General features: G+C 36.5%; 9 protein-coding genes across 9 annotated transcripts; 3 read left to right on the forward strand and 6 right to left on the reverse strand. All coding sequences in view use genetic code 12, as the record gives it.

Moving 5' to 3' along the window:
• Nucleotides 1-34: 34 nt before the first annotated feature.
• Nucleotides 35-2,434, reverse strand: I9W82_003413 (uncharacterized protein; the record flags this gene model as incomplete). The annotated part of the gene is made up of 1 exon (XM_067692376.1): nt 35-2,434. The coding sequence occupies one exon, from the start codon at nt 2,432-2,434 to the stop codon at nt 35-37; it is 2,400 nt and encodes a 799-aa protein (XP_067547811.1).
• A 286-nt stretch (nt 2,435-2,720) lies between these two features.
• I9W82_003414 (uncharacterized protein) lies at nt 2,721-4,891 on the reverse strand (the record flags this gene model as incomplete). Its single annotated transcript, XM_067692377.1, has 2 exons — nt 2,721-2,901; nt 2,961-4,891. The coding sequence occupies 2 exons, from the start codon at nt 4,889-4,891 to the stop codon at nt 2,721-2,723; spliced, it is 2,112 nt and encodes a 703-aa protein (XP_067547812.1).
• Nucleotides 4,892-5,141: 250 nt separating this feature from the next.
• Nucleotides 5,142-6,806, reverse strand: I9W82_003415 (putative hydrolase; the record flags this gene model as incomplete). The annotated part of the gene is made up of 1 exon (XM_067692378.1): nt 5,142-6,806. One exon carries the CDS (start codon nt 6,804-6,806, stop codon nt 5,142-5,144), a length of 1,665 nt encoding a protein of 554 aa, XP_067547813.1.
• Nucleotides 6,807-7,073: 267 nt separating this feature from the next.
• Nucleotides 7,074-7,394, forward strand: TIM13 (protein translocase subunit; the record flags this gene model as incomplete). Its single annotated transcript, XM_067692379.1, has 1 exon — nt 7,074-7,394. The coding sequence occupies one exon, from the start codon at nt 7,074-7,076 to the stop codon at nt 7,392-7,394; it is 321 nt and encodes a 106-aa protein (XP_067547814.1).
• Nucleotides 7,395-7,601: 207 nt separating this feature from the next.
• I9W82_003417 (proteasome core particle subunit beta 6) lies at nt 7,602-8,336 on the forward strand (the record flags this gene model as incomplete). Its single annotated transcript, XM_067692380.1, has 1 exon — nt 7,602-8,336. The coding sequence occupies one exon, from the start codon at nt 7,602-7,604 to the stop codon at nt 8,334-8,336; it is 735 nt and encodes a 244-aa protein (XP_067547815.1).
• A 63-nt stretch (nt 8,337-8,399) lies between these two features.
• Nucleotides 8,400-9,038, reverse strand: I9W82_003418 (uncharacterized protein; the record flags this gene model as incomplete). The annotated part of the gene is made up of 1 exon (XM_067692381.1): nt 8,400-9,038. The coding sequence occupies one exon, from the start codon at nt 9,036-9,038 to the stop codon at nt 8,400-8,402; it is 639 nt and encodes a 212-aa protein (XP_067547816.1).
• Nucleotides 9,039-9,225: 187 nt separating this feature from the next.
• I9W82_003419 (uncharacterized protein) lies at nt 9,226-10,488 on the reverse strand (the record flags this gene model as incomplete). Its single annotated transcript, XM_067692382.1, has 2 exons — nt 9,226-9,879; nt 10,462-10,488. 2 exons carry the CDS (start codon nt 10,486-10,488, stop codon nt 9,226-9,228), a joined length of 681 nt encoding a protein of 226 aa, XP_067547817.1.
• Nucleotides 10,489-10,675: 187 nt separating this feature from the next.
• PGA38 (Pga38p) lies at nt 10,676-11,803 on the forward strand (the record flags this gene model as incomplete). The annotated part of the gene is made up of 1 exon (XM_067692384.1): nt 10,676-11,803. The coding sequence occupies one exon, from the start codon at nt 10,676-10,678 to the stop codon at nt 11,801-11,803; it is 1,128 nt and encodes a 375-aa protein (XP_067547818.1).
• Nucleotides 11,804-11,876: 73 nt separating this feature from the next.
• On the reverse strand, nt 11,877-15,854 carry I9W82_003421 (cleavage/polyadenylation factor CFT1; the record flags this gene model as incomplete). Its single annotated transcript, XM_067692385.1, has 1 exon — nt 11,877-15,854. One exon carries the CDS (start codon nt 15,852-15,854, stop codon nt 11,877-11,879), a length of 3,978 nt encoding a protein of 1,325 aa, XP_067547819.1.
• Nucleotides 15,855-15,875: the final 21 nt, after the last annotated feature.

Here is a 15,875-nt window from a genome sequence, read left to right on the forward strand (position 1 = left end):
CTGTAGCAGCAACACCCTCGAATCACACCCATGATTAAGATAATTCACTAACCAAAGAATCAGCATCATTGATGTCCTTCAACAATGAATCATCGCATAATGACTTATCCACCTCATTGACAACTTTACTAAATGCAACAAACAACTTCCACCAACTGACAGCTTCTTTCAAGTCAGATTTAATTTGATCAGTAGTATCTGCATTTACTCCAAATACATTGATGTTAAATGATGGGTTTGAAACTTGGAAAATGCGGTCGGTTAGGTAACTAGTGGCAAATGATGCTGTTTCTGCAGCTGTAGAACCTGCTGTTTTTTGATGTTTCAAGGCGACTTCAAAGTAAATTTCAGCAACTATTCCCATCAATGTATTATTAACATTCTTGAAAAATGGCAATTGATTAATTAAATTTACCCATTGGTCCTTGCTTTCAAATGTCAGTCTTATTTTATTTTGCTGTTGTCTGATTACTAGATCAGTCAAGACACACTCACTAGTATGAAGCAAAGTTGAATTGATGAATTCAACATGAGACCTGAAATTTAACAAGCTTCTTGAGACAGGACCTTGGTAGTTGATTGGCGATGAGTTGAATTTCTTTAATGACATGACTTTAGAAATGAGACTAATCGTGGCAGCTTCACTGGCAGATAATTCATAGTTTGAGTTAATTACCTTGTAATGGTTTGCAACGCTAGTGAACTCTTTGTTTACTTCATTGAGCTTCAATGTTTGTGACTTTAATAGTAACAAAAGCAAAATGAGGTGTTCCAAATCATCTTGCTTAACTTCTGGGCACTCACGAGTAAACTTTTCAAGTATTTTTCCAATAGAAGTTAATTGATTCTTTTCATCAACAATACCAAACAAAAATAATGTTCTTAACAATACAGTTGACACCAAGTCACCTGCAAGGGAAAGTTCATCTTTACTATTGTACTCACCAGTCAATGATTCTGCAAAAAACGTCCTCAAATCAAAAGTCTCAAGTTTCCTATTAATAAACAAATGTTCAATACGCTTGCTAACTGTAGGGATCATCCTACTATTTAATTCAACTTCATTCCCAAACCAAAACTTAACCTTGATCTTTTTCACTTGGTAGTATCTGGCCAATACTTGGGTTATTAAATTATATTGTTGATCAAGATTGTCAAGATAAAACTTTGAACGAATCAAGCTTTTAAAACTTTCATTATTTCCCAATTCCAAAGGTGGCCGTACATCATATTGACCACTAGTTACTGAGTTTAACAACTTGATAGGCAACAATCCAATGGATTGATAGAAATACAACTCTGGTGGTAAACGTTGCGAAATTATATCGTGTAAATTAACTGGTATTTTGCAGACGGTTTTTGTTGTGGCTGTGCCGCTACTAACAGGTTTACCATCGCTTGGTGAAGCCCCAACTGATGAAGTAGATGTCGTTGCAAGTTCGTCCTCAATGAAGAAATCACCATCTTTTTCTAAATTGAATTTACTAATTTCAACATTATACAACTCAGTATAACCATCTTTATTGATGATTGGAGTGTACTTTATCGCGGTTTGACCCTTCATGTACAAATCTGTCAATTTTGGATCATTGAGACTCAAAACATACCCATACAAATTTGAATTATCGCCACTAAATTGCATATACTGGTAAACAATGTCCAATCCTATTTTAAAGTTATTGATTTGAGGATAACTGGCAACTGGTTTAGGTTGTGGTGGGAAAATTGGGAAAGTTGTTGGTTGAATTGTACATCCAACCATTAAACTCAAATCTTGGAATTGACGTTCATTCAATCCCAATTCATGCAAGACTTTAAACTTGTCAACATATCTAAACTCTCTAGCAGGGAACTCCATCGCCAAGATAAACTTGTCAATTTTGGTGAGTAATAAATCAGTTGATCCGTATAAAGCATCAACGAGGTTTTCCTGGTACAAGTACGACAATTGAAACGATGGATTATATGGAGTGACTAAATAATCAATTCCAAATTCAATAAAGATCTTGATCAAGTCATTGATTAATGGCTCCATGGGCAAATTTTCCGAGTATAATCGGAAATTCTCATAATGGTATTGTGTATGTGTGTTTGCATTAAGCTTGTTCCAAGTGAAATCAGTGTGATGTTCTTGTGGCGACAACTCATTCGTTCTATAATTGGCAACTTGTGATTGTATAGGTAATCCTGGGATGATGAATAACGGCTTAATGTTGAATTCTTGAAATACTTGTAAATCAGTGTAGACATAATCCTTTAACGAGCTTGGCACTCCACCAATTGCAGCCAAGAATTGCTCCTTCTTGTAGGTGTATATACGACTGAGGTAGTACTCGGTATCAATACCAAGTACGGCATTTGATAAAATATCGAGGGAGCTGGCGTATGCTAATTTCCGTTCAAAGAGGTAGGACTCGAGTGATTTAATTGGCATTATGTCGAAGTCAGTGGTGGTGGTGACGTAAGTTGAGATTGAGATCAATTGATGTTATGATAAAACAGCTAAGAGTACTTCTTTTTGTTAAAGATCTTTAGAATATTTAACTCGATTGGGTGTATATCTCTTTTCTTGTTAGTTTGGTTTGGATGGTTTGTTCAACAAAATTGAAAAAAAAAAAAAAAATAAAAATTAAAAAATAAGTTTGACGTTACCGAAGAGCTACCAACCCAACGTCTAAAATAATAAGCTCTATTTTATTCCTTTCTATATCAAAAAAACACTACATATTTGGACTCAACATATCTGCCTTGACCAAACTGTGTATGTCCAGGATGGAAGCATTGATAAATTGTCTCACTTCCAAAGCCAACCAAATCTTCATCATACTCAAACTATTCTCATCTCTCAAAATTTCTCTTCCTTCCTTCAGCACTCCGAGTTTTCTCAACACTGGTAACGAACTAGAGTAAATAAGTTAGTAAAACGGGGTCTCCAGAAAAGTAAAAGAACATATACATACCTTTGGAAAAGATCCAATTTTGGATCCAATTGTCTTCCAATTCCCTCCAATAATAAAATGGCAACCACAACAGAGACAAAGTCTCCCTCCATACGAACATGATGGTTACGGACCATACTCAATACTTGATCAAGCAAATCTCCAATACTGACAGTACCTAGTGTAAAGGTACGCAGTTTCATTCTATCAACTAACTTCTCCACTTTTAATGCAAAAATCTCCTTATTTATTGCAGTTTCTGGTGTTCGTGATCTTTCAATCATCAATTCACCAGCTTTATAACCATCAAATTCAGAAAGTGCTTTAAACAAGTCGATGAAATTGATCCTATCGGTATGATTCAACTCTGTAACTAATCCAACATCCAAAAAGCAAATTTCAGCATGATATCCTTGTTCATAAAGTTGAGCTAATTTTTCACACCAAGCTGGTTGGTTATTACCCAATTTTAGCAACTCTTCAGTAATCTTGTTTGTTTCTTGTTCATTGGAAGTTTTCACAATCTTGTACTCCTTTTCATGTTTAAAGTGCTCATTTTTGTAAAATCTAACCATCATATTCCCTGGATGTAAATCAGCATGAACAAAATTATCCAAAATCAACATTTTCAAGAATGCATCCAATCCTTTATCACTAATTTCTTTGGACAAATTTTTACCAAAATTCTCACTTAATGATAACATTTTACTTAATGGAATGGCATAAATGTATTCCTCCACCAACACATCCCTAGTGGTGAAACTTAAATAAGGTTTTGGGAAATGTATATCCAAACTGCTTTTGAAATTATCTCTAAACTTGGCTAAATTCAAAGCTTCAATACGCAAATCCAACTGCAATCTCATCAAGATTGAAAATTGTTCAACTTCATCGGGCAAGGATAACCATTCCATAGTAGGTATAATGTTTATAAAATCAGCGAAAAACTTCATAATTTTCAAATCTCGATTTATATTGATCTCCACTTTAGGATGCAAGACTTTAATCGCAACACGCTCATTTGAATCTAAATTCTCAGTAACAATCAACTTTTCAAAAAACTGTGTATCGTTGCCCTTATTTTGATGTTGCAACTTTTGTTGAATTTCTGCTTCTTGCTTTGATGCTTGATTCAATGCAGTTTTCGAAAGTTTAGCAATATAAACCTGAGCAATTGCACCCACACCTACTGGATTTTCATCAAATTCATCAAAAATTTGTTCAAATGGCAACCCACCAAAACTCTTTTCAAGAATCTTTTTCGTTTGAGCAAAACTATGAGCTTTTGCATGACTGTGCAATGTAGCTAATTCATCACACAACTCTTGAGGAAAAATATCAGTTCTACTAGCTGCCCATTGACCCAATTTGATAAATGATGCACCAGCTTGTTCTGCTGACCAACGCAAGTAGCGGTACCAGAGTGTAGCTCCAGTTCTAACCATGACTCCATCTGCATTACGATGTTTTCTTCCAAACCAGCATATAGGACTTGATAATAGAACTGGTAGGAATAAGCATGACAATTCAATAAACCGAGTGAAGGTAACCACCGGATCAATGAGATAATCTTGTAAGAAAAACGCAGTTCTGTATAAGGTCCTCACAAGAAAGGACGGATGCTGCGTCTTGCTCTTCCTATACGCATCATACTGATCATGCTCTTCTTTCTGAGATGCCTGGTATAATCCCGTCTCATACGTATCGGCGGTGCTTATCGGCGTTAACTCATGAATTGAGGTATCCAAGGCATGCACGTCATTGTGGACCTGTGACTTATACCCAAACGATAAGGCTGTGACACCAGTAGCCAATCCGATGAAAACCTTTGTTCCATACCCTGCGGCTGGAGGAGTATGAATAGTGTGATGAAATTGTCGCTTTACATTACTTCTTAGTATTGATCTGAAAGGAGCGTGTCTTGCTTGATGTTTTAGTAAGTCGATGATCATAGTATAGTCTTCGTATCATATATAAAGCTAGCTGCAATTGGGAAGCGTTAGTTGTGTCTGTGTGCTAATTGATAATGATGATTTTGGTTGATTTTTGATGTTGCTAAATTGATTGCTACTAAATTTCTTTATGTCGGCTGAAATTCTTGCACAAAAAGCCGAGAAAAGATTTGCAATATACCGAGCTCTATATGATAACACTTCTTTTTACTACAGAGTATCTATAATTCAAAATACCAATCTATTATAATTAAAGTTTAGCATCTTTTTGCTTACCTTCATCTTGTAAATAGTTCCTCAAAATTGACACCCAAACACCAATAGTTGCTGCTCCTTTGGGGTTAGTCTTTGGGCCTCTACGACTAACAATCCCATCATGAGAATTCCAAACATCAAGAAAGACAGGTATCTTTATCCAGTCTAGTTCATTTAACGATTTTATTATAAATTTCCTTTGATCGTCTAAGTTCAATTTCGATTCCTTGTTGAATAAGGAAAAATCGGAATAGTCTTGAAGAATGGAAGATTGCGCTTTGATAACTTCATCATTGGCTTTGAAATCAATCTCAACCAATTTTGTTGATGTTCGAGAATCTGGATATATTTGCTGCAAATGGGAACCATTGTCATCACCTTTGGACACAGTTTTGTGGTCACTGTCTTCATCATCTTCATTGCTTTCATCATGTTCCGGAATTACAGATCCTGAACTTTTACTCCTATGCAAAAACCGTTCCTCTGCATAAAGCATGCCTTCCATTGCATTTTCAGTGATGTGTGAAGTATCACCTTTAAAACTCTCGTGTTGTGCTAGATGCTTGCGTCTCTCACGTTGCTTTTGACTAGCTTCAGCATCCTCAGGATCCATTGGTTTATCATTGTACACATAATTGATAACTCTTGACCAATGTTGTTGGATATTTGGAAGTTTGTGGACCTTGACTTTAACAAAACTGTATACAGATACCATTGTACTAGTAGTTAATATAAATGGAACCCATAATGGGAAAATCAATAAGACCAAGGCTAAAATCACAAGAACTCGAGCATATTTGTTTTTCCTAATAAATGGCGTTTCTTCTTGTAAATTACCTGCAAACACCTTTGAATCATCATGAGCCAACTTATGTGATCTTGTTAAATCAACAACTTTAGGTCTAACGAGTTTACCAGCAATCTTTGTTTCAGGAAGACTTTTCAAATACTTTATCTTTACCAAATCAAACTCATCAAATGGAGAATACGGGGTTATAAATGAAGTGAAAAATGCCACTGTTCTATCATTTCTGACATTTGCCAACAATGTATATTTTTTGAATTTAGTCAACCCTTGATAAAATTTCCCATTGTGATCAGCCATTTGGACCAAGATTTGTTCCTTATCAGCGAGGAATAATTGACCACCGGATTTTCCGAAAAGATAAGGACCGACTATATTTGCAATGTTATCAAATATGTTATCACGGAAAAATTCAATACCGACATGTGGTGTAGCAAAGGTGGAAAAAAACACTGGCTCAACCTGGTCAAAGAAGCCAAGCTCATTTAAAAGTCCAATAACATACCGTGAAAATAGTCCACCAAGCGAATATCCAATGAAACTGATTTTGGTTACAGTTAATCCATTCTTTTCCCTCAATGATTCAATTTCATAGAAGATTTCAGTAATAATCTTTCTTGAATTAAGATCTAATCCATCGTATGTTTTCCAGAATCTAAAACTAGCTGGTTTAAGGGTAGCTATTTCATCGGTTGTTGTTGAAGGTAAAGATTCTTTTATATAACGTTCAATTGTGCGCATGTGATTTGGACTGCCCCATAATCCATGAACTAAAACAAATAAATGAGTAGATTTCCCATTCTCATGAACTTTTGTTGATGTAGTGGAGGTGTTGGATTTAGGTTCAGATGACATTTAGAGTGGGTAGGCTATATATATCACTGAGTTAGAAGTTTCTTTATCGGATTATCTTTGTTTAATGTTTAAAGTTTTTGGAATTTTAAAAATAGAACAATAGTACACTAAAACAAGGGTTTACACGTGACTCAGTATATAGCTTATTCTTCCTCGGCTGAAGAAAGAAAATGAAGAAAAGAAGAAAAATCATTTTACGAAAAACAAAGAAAGACAATTCTATCTGCAAGATCAAATCAAATCAAAAAGATCACAAACGAAATAGACATGCCATTCTGGAGCTCCTCTTCATCATCTTCATCACTGGCTCCTGCTCAGTCCACAGCTGCTCAACCTATCATTTCATCAGATAGCCAAAAACTCAAACAAGATATTCAAAATCAAATCAGTCAAGAATTGGCAGTTGCAAATGCTACAGAATTGGTTAGAACGATAACTGAAAACTGTTTTGACAAATGCATTGATACTCCACAAGCTCAGTTTGATCATTTTCAGGAGACTTGTATTGCTCAGTGTAAGGAGAAGTATATGAGATCTTGGAATACCATCTCGAGGGCGTACATTGCTAGAATACAGAATCAATCATAAGAATGTTAACGGGAAGAGACTGTAAATAGATCAACTTATAATGAATAAAGGATGAAGAGCCAAACGTAGTCCAAAACGTAACGAAAGTCTATTGTGTGTAGTAGGTAGCGCATCCTTCCCAAAATTCTTTTTGTTACAGTGGCGAACATTTTTAAACTGCCAAAGCTGAAGTGTTTTACGCCCATTGCACCATCCCTTTATCCAATAATGTCAGCACAAACTACAGTTGCATCAGAATACTCATCAGAGATACACTCTGTACCCATTGAACACAGATTCAACCCATATTCAGACAACGGTGGTACCGTGTTGGGAATTGCAGGAGAAGATTTTGCTGTTCTTGCTGGTGATACCAGACAAGTTGAAGGATACTCGATACAATCTAGATACGAACCTAAGATCCACGACGTCGGAGACAACATATTAATGACAGCCAATGGGTTTGCTGCTGATGGAGTTGCTTTAATTGACAGATTTAAACAATCATTCACTTGGTACAAGTTTGATAATGGCAATAGAAAATTGGAAATAAGTAGTGCTGCTAGATATATTCAACATCTTTTGTATGGTAAGAGGTTTTTCCCATATTATGTGAGTACATTAATTGCTGGATTGGATGAAGAAGGTAAAGGTGCAGTGTATTCATATGATCCAGTTGGAAGTTATGAAAGAGAACAATGTAGAGCAGGAGGTGCCGCAGCCAGTTTGATTATGCCATTTTTAGACAATCAAGTCAATTTCAAAAATCAATTTGTTCCAGGCACTGATGGTAAGGAAAAGAAACCATTAAAGTATTTGACATTGGAGGAAGTGATACAATTGGTACGAGATGCATTCAATTCTGCTGGTGAGAGACACATTTATGTTGGTGATGGATTGGAAATCCTGATTGTAACGAAAGATGGTGTTAGAACTGAATATTACCCATTAAAGAGGGATTAGAGGAAACCACATTTGGAGAAAGATATACATATATACGTTTATTCAAACACACAGTATATACACTCAAACTGGCAATTCAAACTTCTTTCCCTTCATCACTTTAGTATAATAAATGTAGAAAAAGTCTGAATAAACCGCAGTCTGTAAAATCCCAGCAAGCACTGAAACATAATCAAAATGACCTTCAGCAAAGTATCTATAAATCCAATTTGGTATATACAAGGCTCTGTAAATACCCAACGCAAAAATATAATGGGTAGTGATATTTTCAGCTTCTCCAGTTCTTTGTAATATAAACAATTGAGGTAAAATGGCCACTGCTTCCAACCATAAACTAAAACTCCAAACTACTTCACCAACAGTATACTTGTGTGTGAAAATCAAACTAGCTATAGCTGCACCTCCAATTAAATACCGCACTGGGAAAGTGTCAACATGATTTTGAATAGTTTTCTGATACTTGTAAACCATAACATAAACAGTGTATATCGAACTGGCAATAAAGACAATTTTGAGTAATGTGTTATAAAGGGAATAGTATTTTGTAAACAAGTCAAGATACCTAGTGACGAAAACAATAACGTATAATGCTTGAGTTTTTAAAGAAAGACCATTGATTGATCTATTGGTTTCAATTGCATATAATAGTATGAATCGACTTGCAAGGTGTGAAAGATCACCAAAGAATCTAAAGATGTTCATAGTTGTCGGTCAGTAATTGTAATCAGCTGAGTCAATGGGGATATAGGACTGTGGTGTTCTGTTTCGTGGTTGTTGTTGTTTGAATTTTTTTATTTTTTTTTTTCAACACGTCAATCACTAAGAGAAGGTGTCTATATACAGGATTATAACGTACCTTTAGTATGTGAATAGTATTATAGTTCTATCTTTACAATTCTATATGGTCTATGTCATCATCAGACTCTTCATATCCTTCGTCAAAATGGCTATCATTAGTAATTGGAACTTCCTTTACTGGTTCTATCGGACGCCACCATGATTTATCCAAGTCTATTGAATCAATAAAATTCTCAATCTTGCTTCCATCGAAATGCACACTGCTTTGGTAGGCCGAGTCAGTGTTGAATGATTTAAACTTACCTTCCTTGATATACACAAGACTTGGAAAGTTGCTTATACCAAATTGAGGCAACAATTCGGAATGTTCCAGATCGTCTCCATGGTAAACGTAAAAATCAATATCTTGATGTGAATATGCAATTCGTTGTATGTCATGAGCAGGATAATGATAATCTTTCCATTCGGCCATATAGCTCATAATGAAAATAACAACTTTATCTCTGTCACCTTGCAACAACTCTTTTGGATCATAGATATTCTTTACTTCTGATTGGAAATTCTCATACTTTGGTTTCAACAATGTTTTGGATTCAATGTAATCAATTAATGAATGCAAGTCCCTTCCTTCTTCGTAATCCAAGATTTCCTTTGATGGATAATGCAACAATTTCAAAGTAGGATAATGTCGTATACCAAAGAGCATACTTAATTTCTTATTGACTCTAGCATTGGTTTTCAATATCTGGAACTCATTAGCCTCATCCGTGCCGTTTGTGTTATACAAAGCACACAAATTTTCAAATACTGGATTGAATAATTGACAATATTGGCATGAATCAGAATAGAAGTAAATCAAAGAATACGTGGTCTTTTCCAAAGTCAGCTGTATTGCAGAATCATTAAACTCTTTTGTGTATGATGATGCAAGATGTAGTGGGTATGCAAGTGAAATGTAAAATAGAAACCATAGTAACAGCAGTAGATGAAAGTACTTCATTGCTTTCTTTGTTCAACCGTTCTCTGTAACGTCTCTTAAATGAAACAATAACCGCCTTTCGTAAAAGCTTAATTTGTGAATAAAGACCAATCCTCTGTCACGTCAAGCGAAGCTTCTCTTTCGTTTTGAGAACAATAGCCTAAGGCGTTGTTTAGAACTGGTTGAAGTAATTACGAACTTAAAAAATGAATAGAAGATGCGAGCCGCAAGCAATTCCCGATTCGGGTTAAATAGCCAGTGAATTTTTTTTTTTAGTCATGTGACTCTCTTTGTGTTTCGTATGCATGAAACGTTTTATTCTACCAGCCATCTTTCCATTTTCCATACAAGAGCTTCAAAAAGCCTTGCTTGCATTAACCTTCTAATCCCAATTAGGCATTGCCAGCCAGGGCATCTATAAAGAAAGAAAGAAATAATATGTCAACTGATGCTCGCCTGTAAACTATTGTTACCCTGATGGGTATTATAAATACCTGGTTAAGTCTCAGATTCAAAGTGTGCTTTTCTAGTACACATATACCAAAAGACAACTACTTACCAGATGAAAGGAGCACTCACATTAAGCGCACTCATTGCAGTCGCTACCGCCACCTCAGATGCTGTAACCATAAGGTCAACTTCAATTTCCTCAACTTGTTCATCATCCTTGCCTGTATTACCATCATCGGCACTTTCAGGAGGATATTACGGAAACAGTTCCATTCCAGCCTCGGCTGCTGCTCCCGCCACTACATCCAGCAAATCGAAACATATCTCATACGCTTATGAAACTGCTTATGCTACAGATGCCGTTGATATTACACGTACAGTTTGTGACGCCAGTGGGCATTGTTCTGTCACTACTGATATTGGAAAATTGACAACTTATACTACTACAATTGATGGAATTTTGACTGTCATCACCACTGGTGTACCTACTGATTCCACTGAAGCTAGTACAACAACTGAAGAATCTAGTACACCACTTTATACTTCTAATGCTGGTGTAGGTGCTGCCGAAACAACCACCACTGTACCTTCTGCTACTGCCGTTGACCCAGCTGAATCAAAGAAAGCTCCAGTATCAGAGAGCTCTTCTGCTGCCGTCACCAGTGCAGCTCCAGCTGATCCTGTCACTCAGTATTTAACCACATTGGTTACGATTACTTCTTGTTCTGAAAACAGGTGTTCCGAAGTTCCAAAGACTACTGGTGTAAAGATTATTAGTGCTGTCGATACAGTTTACACCACCTACTGCCCATTGACTGAATCTACATCTTCTACAGCTGCAACTTCATCGCCATCTTCAGAAGCTCCACATTCAGAGGCTCCACATTCAGAAGCTCCACATTCAGAAGCTCCACATTCAGAAGCACCAAAGCCTGAAACTCCACCACAAACATCAACTCAAGCACCAGTAGTTACATCAGAAGCTCCTAAACCAAAACCAAGCTCTTCGTCTACTAAATCCAAATCACAAGCAACTGTCAATGTCATTACCGACAACATCATAACCGAAACCCCAAGTGCACCACAGCAGCAAGCAACGTCCAAGGAGACTGTTGCAGCTCAATCCAGCTCATCCACAACTGAGTCGCCAAGTATAAATACATATGAAGGTGCCGCTATGTCGATGAAAGCTACCGGGTTGGTTACCGTAGCTATTTCGGTATTGATGATGATGATATAGTGTATAGAGATTTAGAAGATTACCTTTGTATTAATAAAAACTAATAGTAACATTTTTTTTTTTTTGCATCTATTTAGAAATCCTCTAATGAATATTCAAGCTCAATAAGATCCTTCCAAATATCATGTGCCAGACCTTTGATATTAATCTTTGTTGCAATATTTTTCTGTCTATCAAGATTCAATTTGGCAAACTCCTTGATTAAATTGTAATCCAAAATGGGCTTGGCATTGGTGTCGTTGTCTCTTATTTTTATAGCACCAGATCGGTTCAACTTCGGATTCAACCCACAATGATGATACTCCTTGTCAGAAATTTGCTGCTGAACAATATACATTCGTCTATAAGTTGACTCGTTGACAGAGAATACGTTAAAGAAAGCACCGTCAATGGTGGAGCCAATAGTTTGATAATCACCTGCTTCACCTTTAGGAACTGATCGTAAACACGTTGGTTGTGAATTAGTTTCAAATGATGCCTTGTTGATTAAAATTGTTCCATTGATAGATTTTGGATCATCAGGGTCAAACTGTATCAAATGTAAACCATTATTTGTATCCGCCACCAAAATGAATATCTCCTCATCTTTAACAATGAAGTCAGCACATTCAACAGGAAGATGTTGTCTATCTTTCCCAAGCATAACAATTCTAAATGGATCAGCCTCAAATCCAGCAAGCCAAACACTCTTTAAAGGATCTCCCAAAAGGAAAATATTTCCAAAACTTTTTGCTTCTGAAACATAAACAGGGGTGTCCAAAAATGCCACAGGAACCACCCCATCATCTTCTAAATCCCTAACAATCACTTTTTGTCCCTGACCGACTAGGAATCTACCACTCAAATCGCAAATGCTGGTAACTGCGCCCCTTGTATCTTCTTGGAAAATCTCTTTGAATTTGTGGTTGGTTTCAGGTTTACCTGGCTCAGGGATAATGTCAATGATGTCGTATATTTTGAATGATCCATTGGCAGCAAGATCCTCCATTCTCAATTTGCCTGTACCAACAACTATGTATTCACGTTTGGTTTTAAACTTTTTCAATGATGATCCAACATCAAGAACCATTGATTTTAGTGTCATGCCAACTTCATTGTCCTGTAATTCAATCGTTTCAATCGTCTTCCAATTGTAAGGAGAAATCAACTTGATTGATCCTTTGAAGGAAGTAGCAGAAGGTTTATCACTGAGAACACCAGCAATTGGCTTACCTTCCTCGTCTACACACTCGTACGGAATTTCCTTGAAAGTGGATATAACAACAGTGTCGGACTGCTCGTGATATGCAACAGACTTGATCAGTTCTCCTATATGCACCCTTCTGATTGGTAAGTTAAACTCGTAGTTGTAATCTAATGACAACTCACAAATACGAGCATTTTGATTATTGTCCAAAAATATAAGTCCATTCTTAATCCTGGAATCAGAAAACGCTGATATCGAAACAGCTGGAATTTTGGAAAACTGAAATATTCTCGGAATAGAATGACATGATTTGATAATGAGAAAGGGGATCACACCAGTGACAAAAATACTTGTGTATCCATTCAAGTTTGGGAAATACACCAATCTTCTTTCAACCATGGTACCCAAGTTGAATGCATTCTCCGGTGCACCAGTAATTTTCAAATCTTTTTCTTTCTTGAACATATAGTTCTCACCATCATAGAATAGTTTGTACATCAACACCTCACCACCAATGGTCAAGATTGTCAAGTATTCTTCTTTGTGGTCCTTGTCTCCTAAGTCATTCAAAATCACTTGTTTAATAAAAGGATCGGGTGGCGACTGCTCAATATCAAAAAAGTTCAACTGAAGAACATCACTAAACTTACTAACGGTATCCAACTGATAACACCTCTCGTTATGATGCCTGTTGAATGCAACAATTCTGTTATCACCAGTGACCAAGATAATAATCTTTTGCTTTGTGGATTTAGGAGGCTCGACATTGACTGGTGCAGAAGATTGAATTGAACTGTGACGCCTTTTCCTTGACTTTGTTAAAAGGTCGACATTTTTCAGCACCGCATTCAACAAATGCGAGCTGGTGATGTAACCAGTGGTGATAATTGCATCCTCCAATAGTTTTGGAATTTTTACCTTCGTGTATGACTCGTTATAAGTGTTGATTGAGAATATCATGACATCACCACTAGCAAGAAAAATCATCAACAACTCATCACGCAATGTGGTACTTAAAATTTCATCTTCTTTGATTTCCTCAGTAAGTGACAACTTCTTCTTGAATTTGGTGTCGAATAAAATAACTTGCTTCGGGGTAATTTGTAGGATATACTTACCATTGTTCAATTCGTGGACATTTATTGTCAATTCGTCATTTATAAAGTCTTTCGATTTCATTCTCTTGTATGATTTTTCAATTTGGAAAATTTCCGATTTCTCATTCTTGTCATCAGAAGTAATGAGATACTTTTGATTCAAATTCCACATACGATTCACTTGAGAGAAAGTCAAGGATGAGGATATTTGCGGTTGGATAGTGGGCACAATAACGTTGAGTTTTGATTGATTCCCACTACCGGAGTTGCTGATGATCGACACTTCATTGTAGTTAGGATTTGGTAAGTTTGACTTGAATTTCTCTTTTGAACAGAGCCCGAGAGTAAATGACGACACTGGACTATTATTGACAAGCACATCATGCAACTTAAACTCAATATGCGACTTTTTCATAATTTTTTGCTCCTCCTCTTCTTCTTCATCCTTATAAAGATCATCTTCATCCGAATCATCCACCTTCTCTTCCTGTACATCTTTATGAACAATCTTTGCGGAACTAGTGTACTTCACCTCTACCAATGGACAATCACCATTCAAGTTGGCAAAAAAAAGCAAGTTATTATCCAAGCTTGCAGCTTGTCCTGGTAATATTAGTCTAATACTCTCATATGCTTTTGGTTCTACAAGCTCAAGATGCATTCTTTTTATCGACTTACCATCAAGCTCAAAGTTCAAATAGTAAAACTCACCAGTCGATAGTATCACCAATACACGATGATCATCTGGGATGGGTACAACTGAACAGTTTTCCAACTTCAAATTCAACTCACTTTCATCTTGATAACTCTTTACCGATGCAGTAATCAAAGATGTGAAAGAGTTAACTGCAATTCGTTTGGCAATACCACCGTTGTCCACATGAACTACCTCGTTGCATCCAACCAAGAGACACCCATTTAGTGGCTTTGGAAGCGGTATTATTCTATCAATGTCATATGGCAAATTGTCCAAGCCAAATACAGGTAATGTAGACTTTGACTGGACATCCAAGGTCATTACTTGAAGTTGAACGTTATCTTTACTCTTGATCAAATTTCCTGCCCAAGAGTTGGTTTTTGCTGACAATATGGCAATGGTTGGTTCTTGATAGTTGTGAAGAAACTGGGCATCGATGACAGTATCAATTGATGAATCAAGAACACCTGCGTCTATGATGAAACTGGAATCGTAAAACGATTGGCTGTCAGAATTACCACCATTTACCTGTTTTTTATTTTCCTTTTTGTCATCATCCATGTCCTCATCGTCGGTGTCTTCATCATCCTCATCATTCACTCCCTCGAACGGCAAAAAGCACAAAAGATTTTTGTATCGGAGACAAGAAACTGAACTATAAGTTGGTTCCACTATCAAGTCTGAGACACCCAACTTTTCAAATGTTGAGTTCTGGATACAATTTTCATAATAGTGTAATGAAACGGTAGATATACTATGCAATTGGTGGTTCCATTTGATGATTGAAAATTTTGCATACTTTGTAGATACAATAACATAGTCCAATTGTGGACACTCCGACGTACGTAATGACTTTAGTCCGGTCACTGTTCCTTGTAATTTGAACTGTTCAATTAGTTTCAATTGGTACTGTGGTTTGGTAGGAGTTGATTGTTTTAGAAGAATGGTCTCAAATATTTGAAGCAATGAGCCTTTTCCAACAATCAAGTGTTTACTGTTGGTGGAAATAAAGTTACATCCAATACAACAGCTTACCCTGGAGGGATCTATGAACTCTTGGTACGCGTCCATCTTGGTGAAGATTATTGCACA

Source organism: Candida metapsilosis (assembly GCF_017655625.1).
Source record: "Candida metapsilosis strain BP57 chromosome Unknown scaffold4, whole genome shotgun sequence".
In the NCBI taxonomy this organism is placed as follows: domain Eukaryota; kingdom Fungi; phylum Ascomycota; class Pichiomycetes; order Serinales; family Debaryomycetaceae; genus Lodderomyces; species Lodderomyces metapsilosis.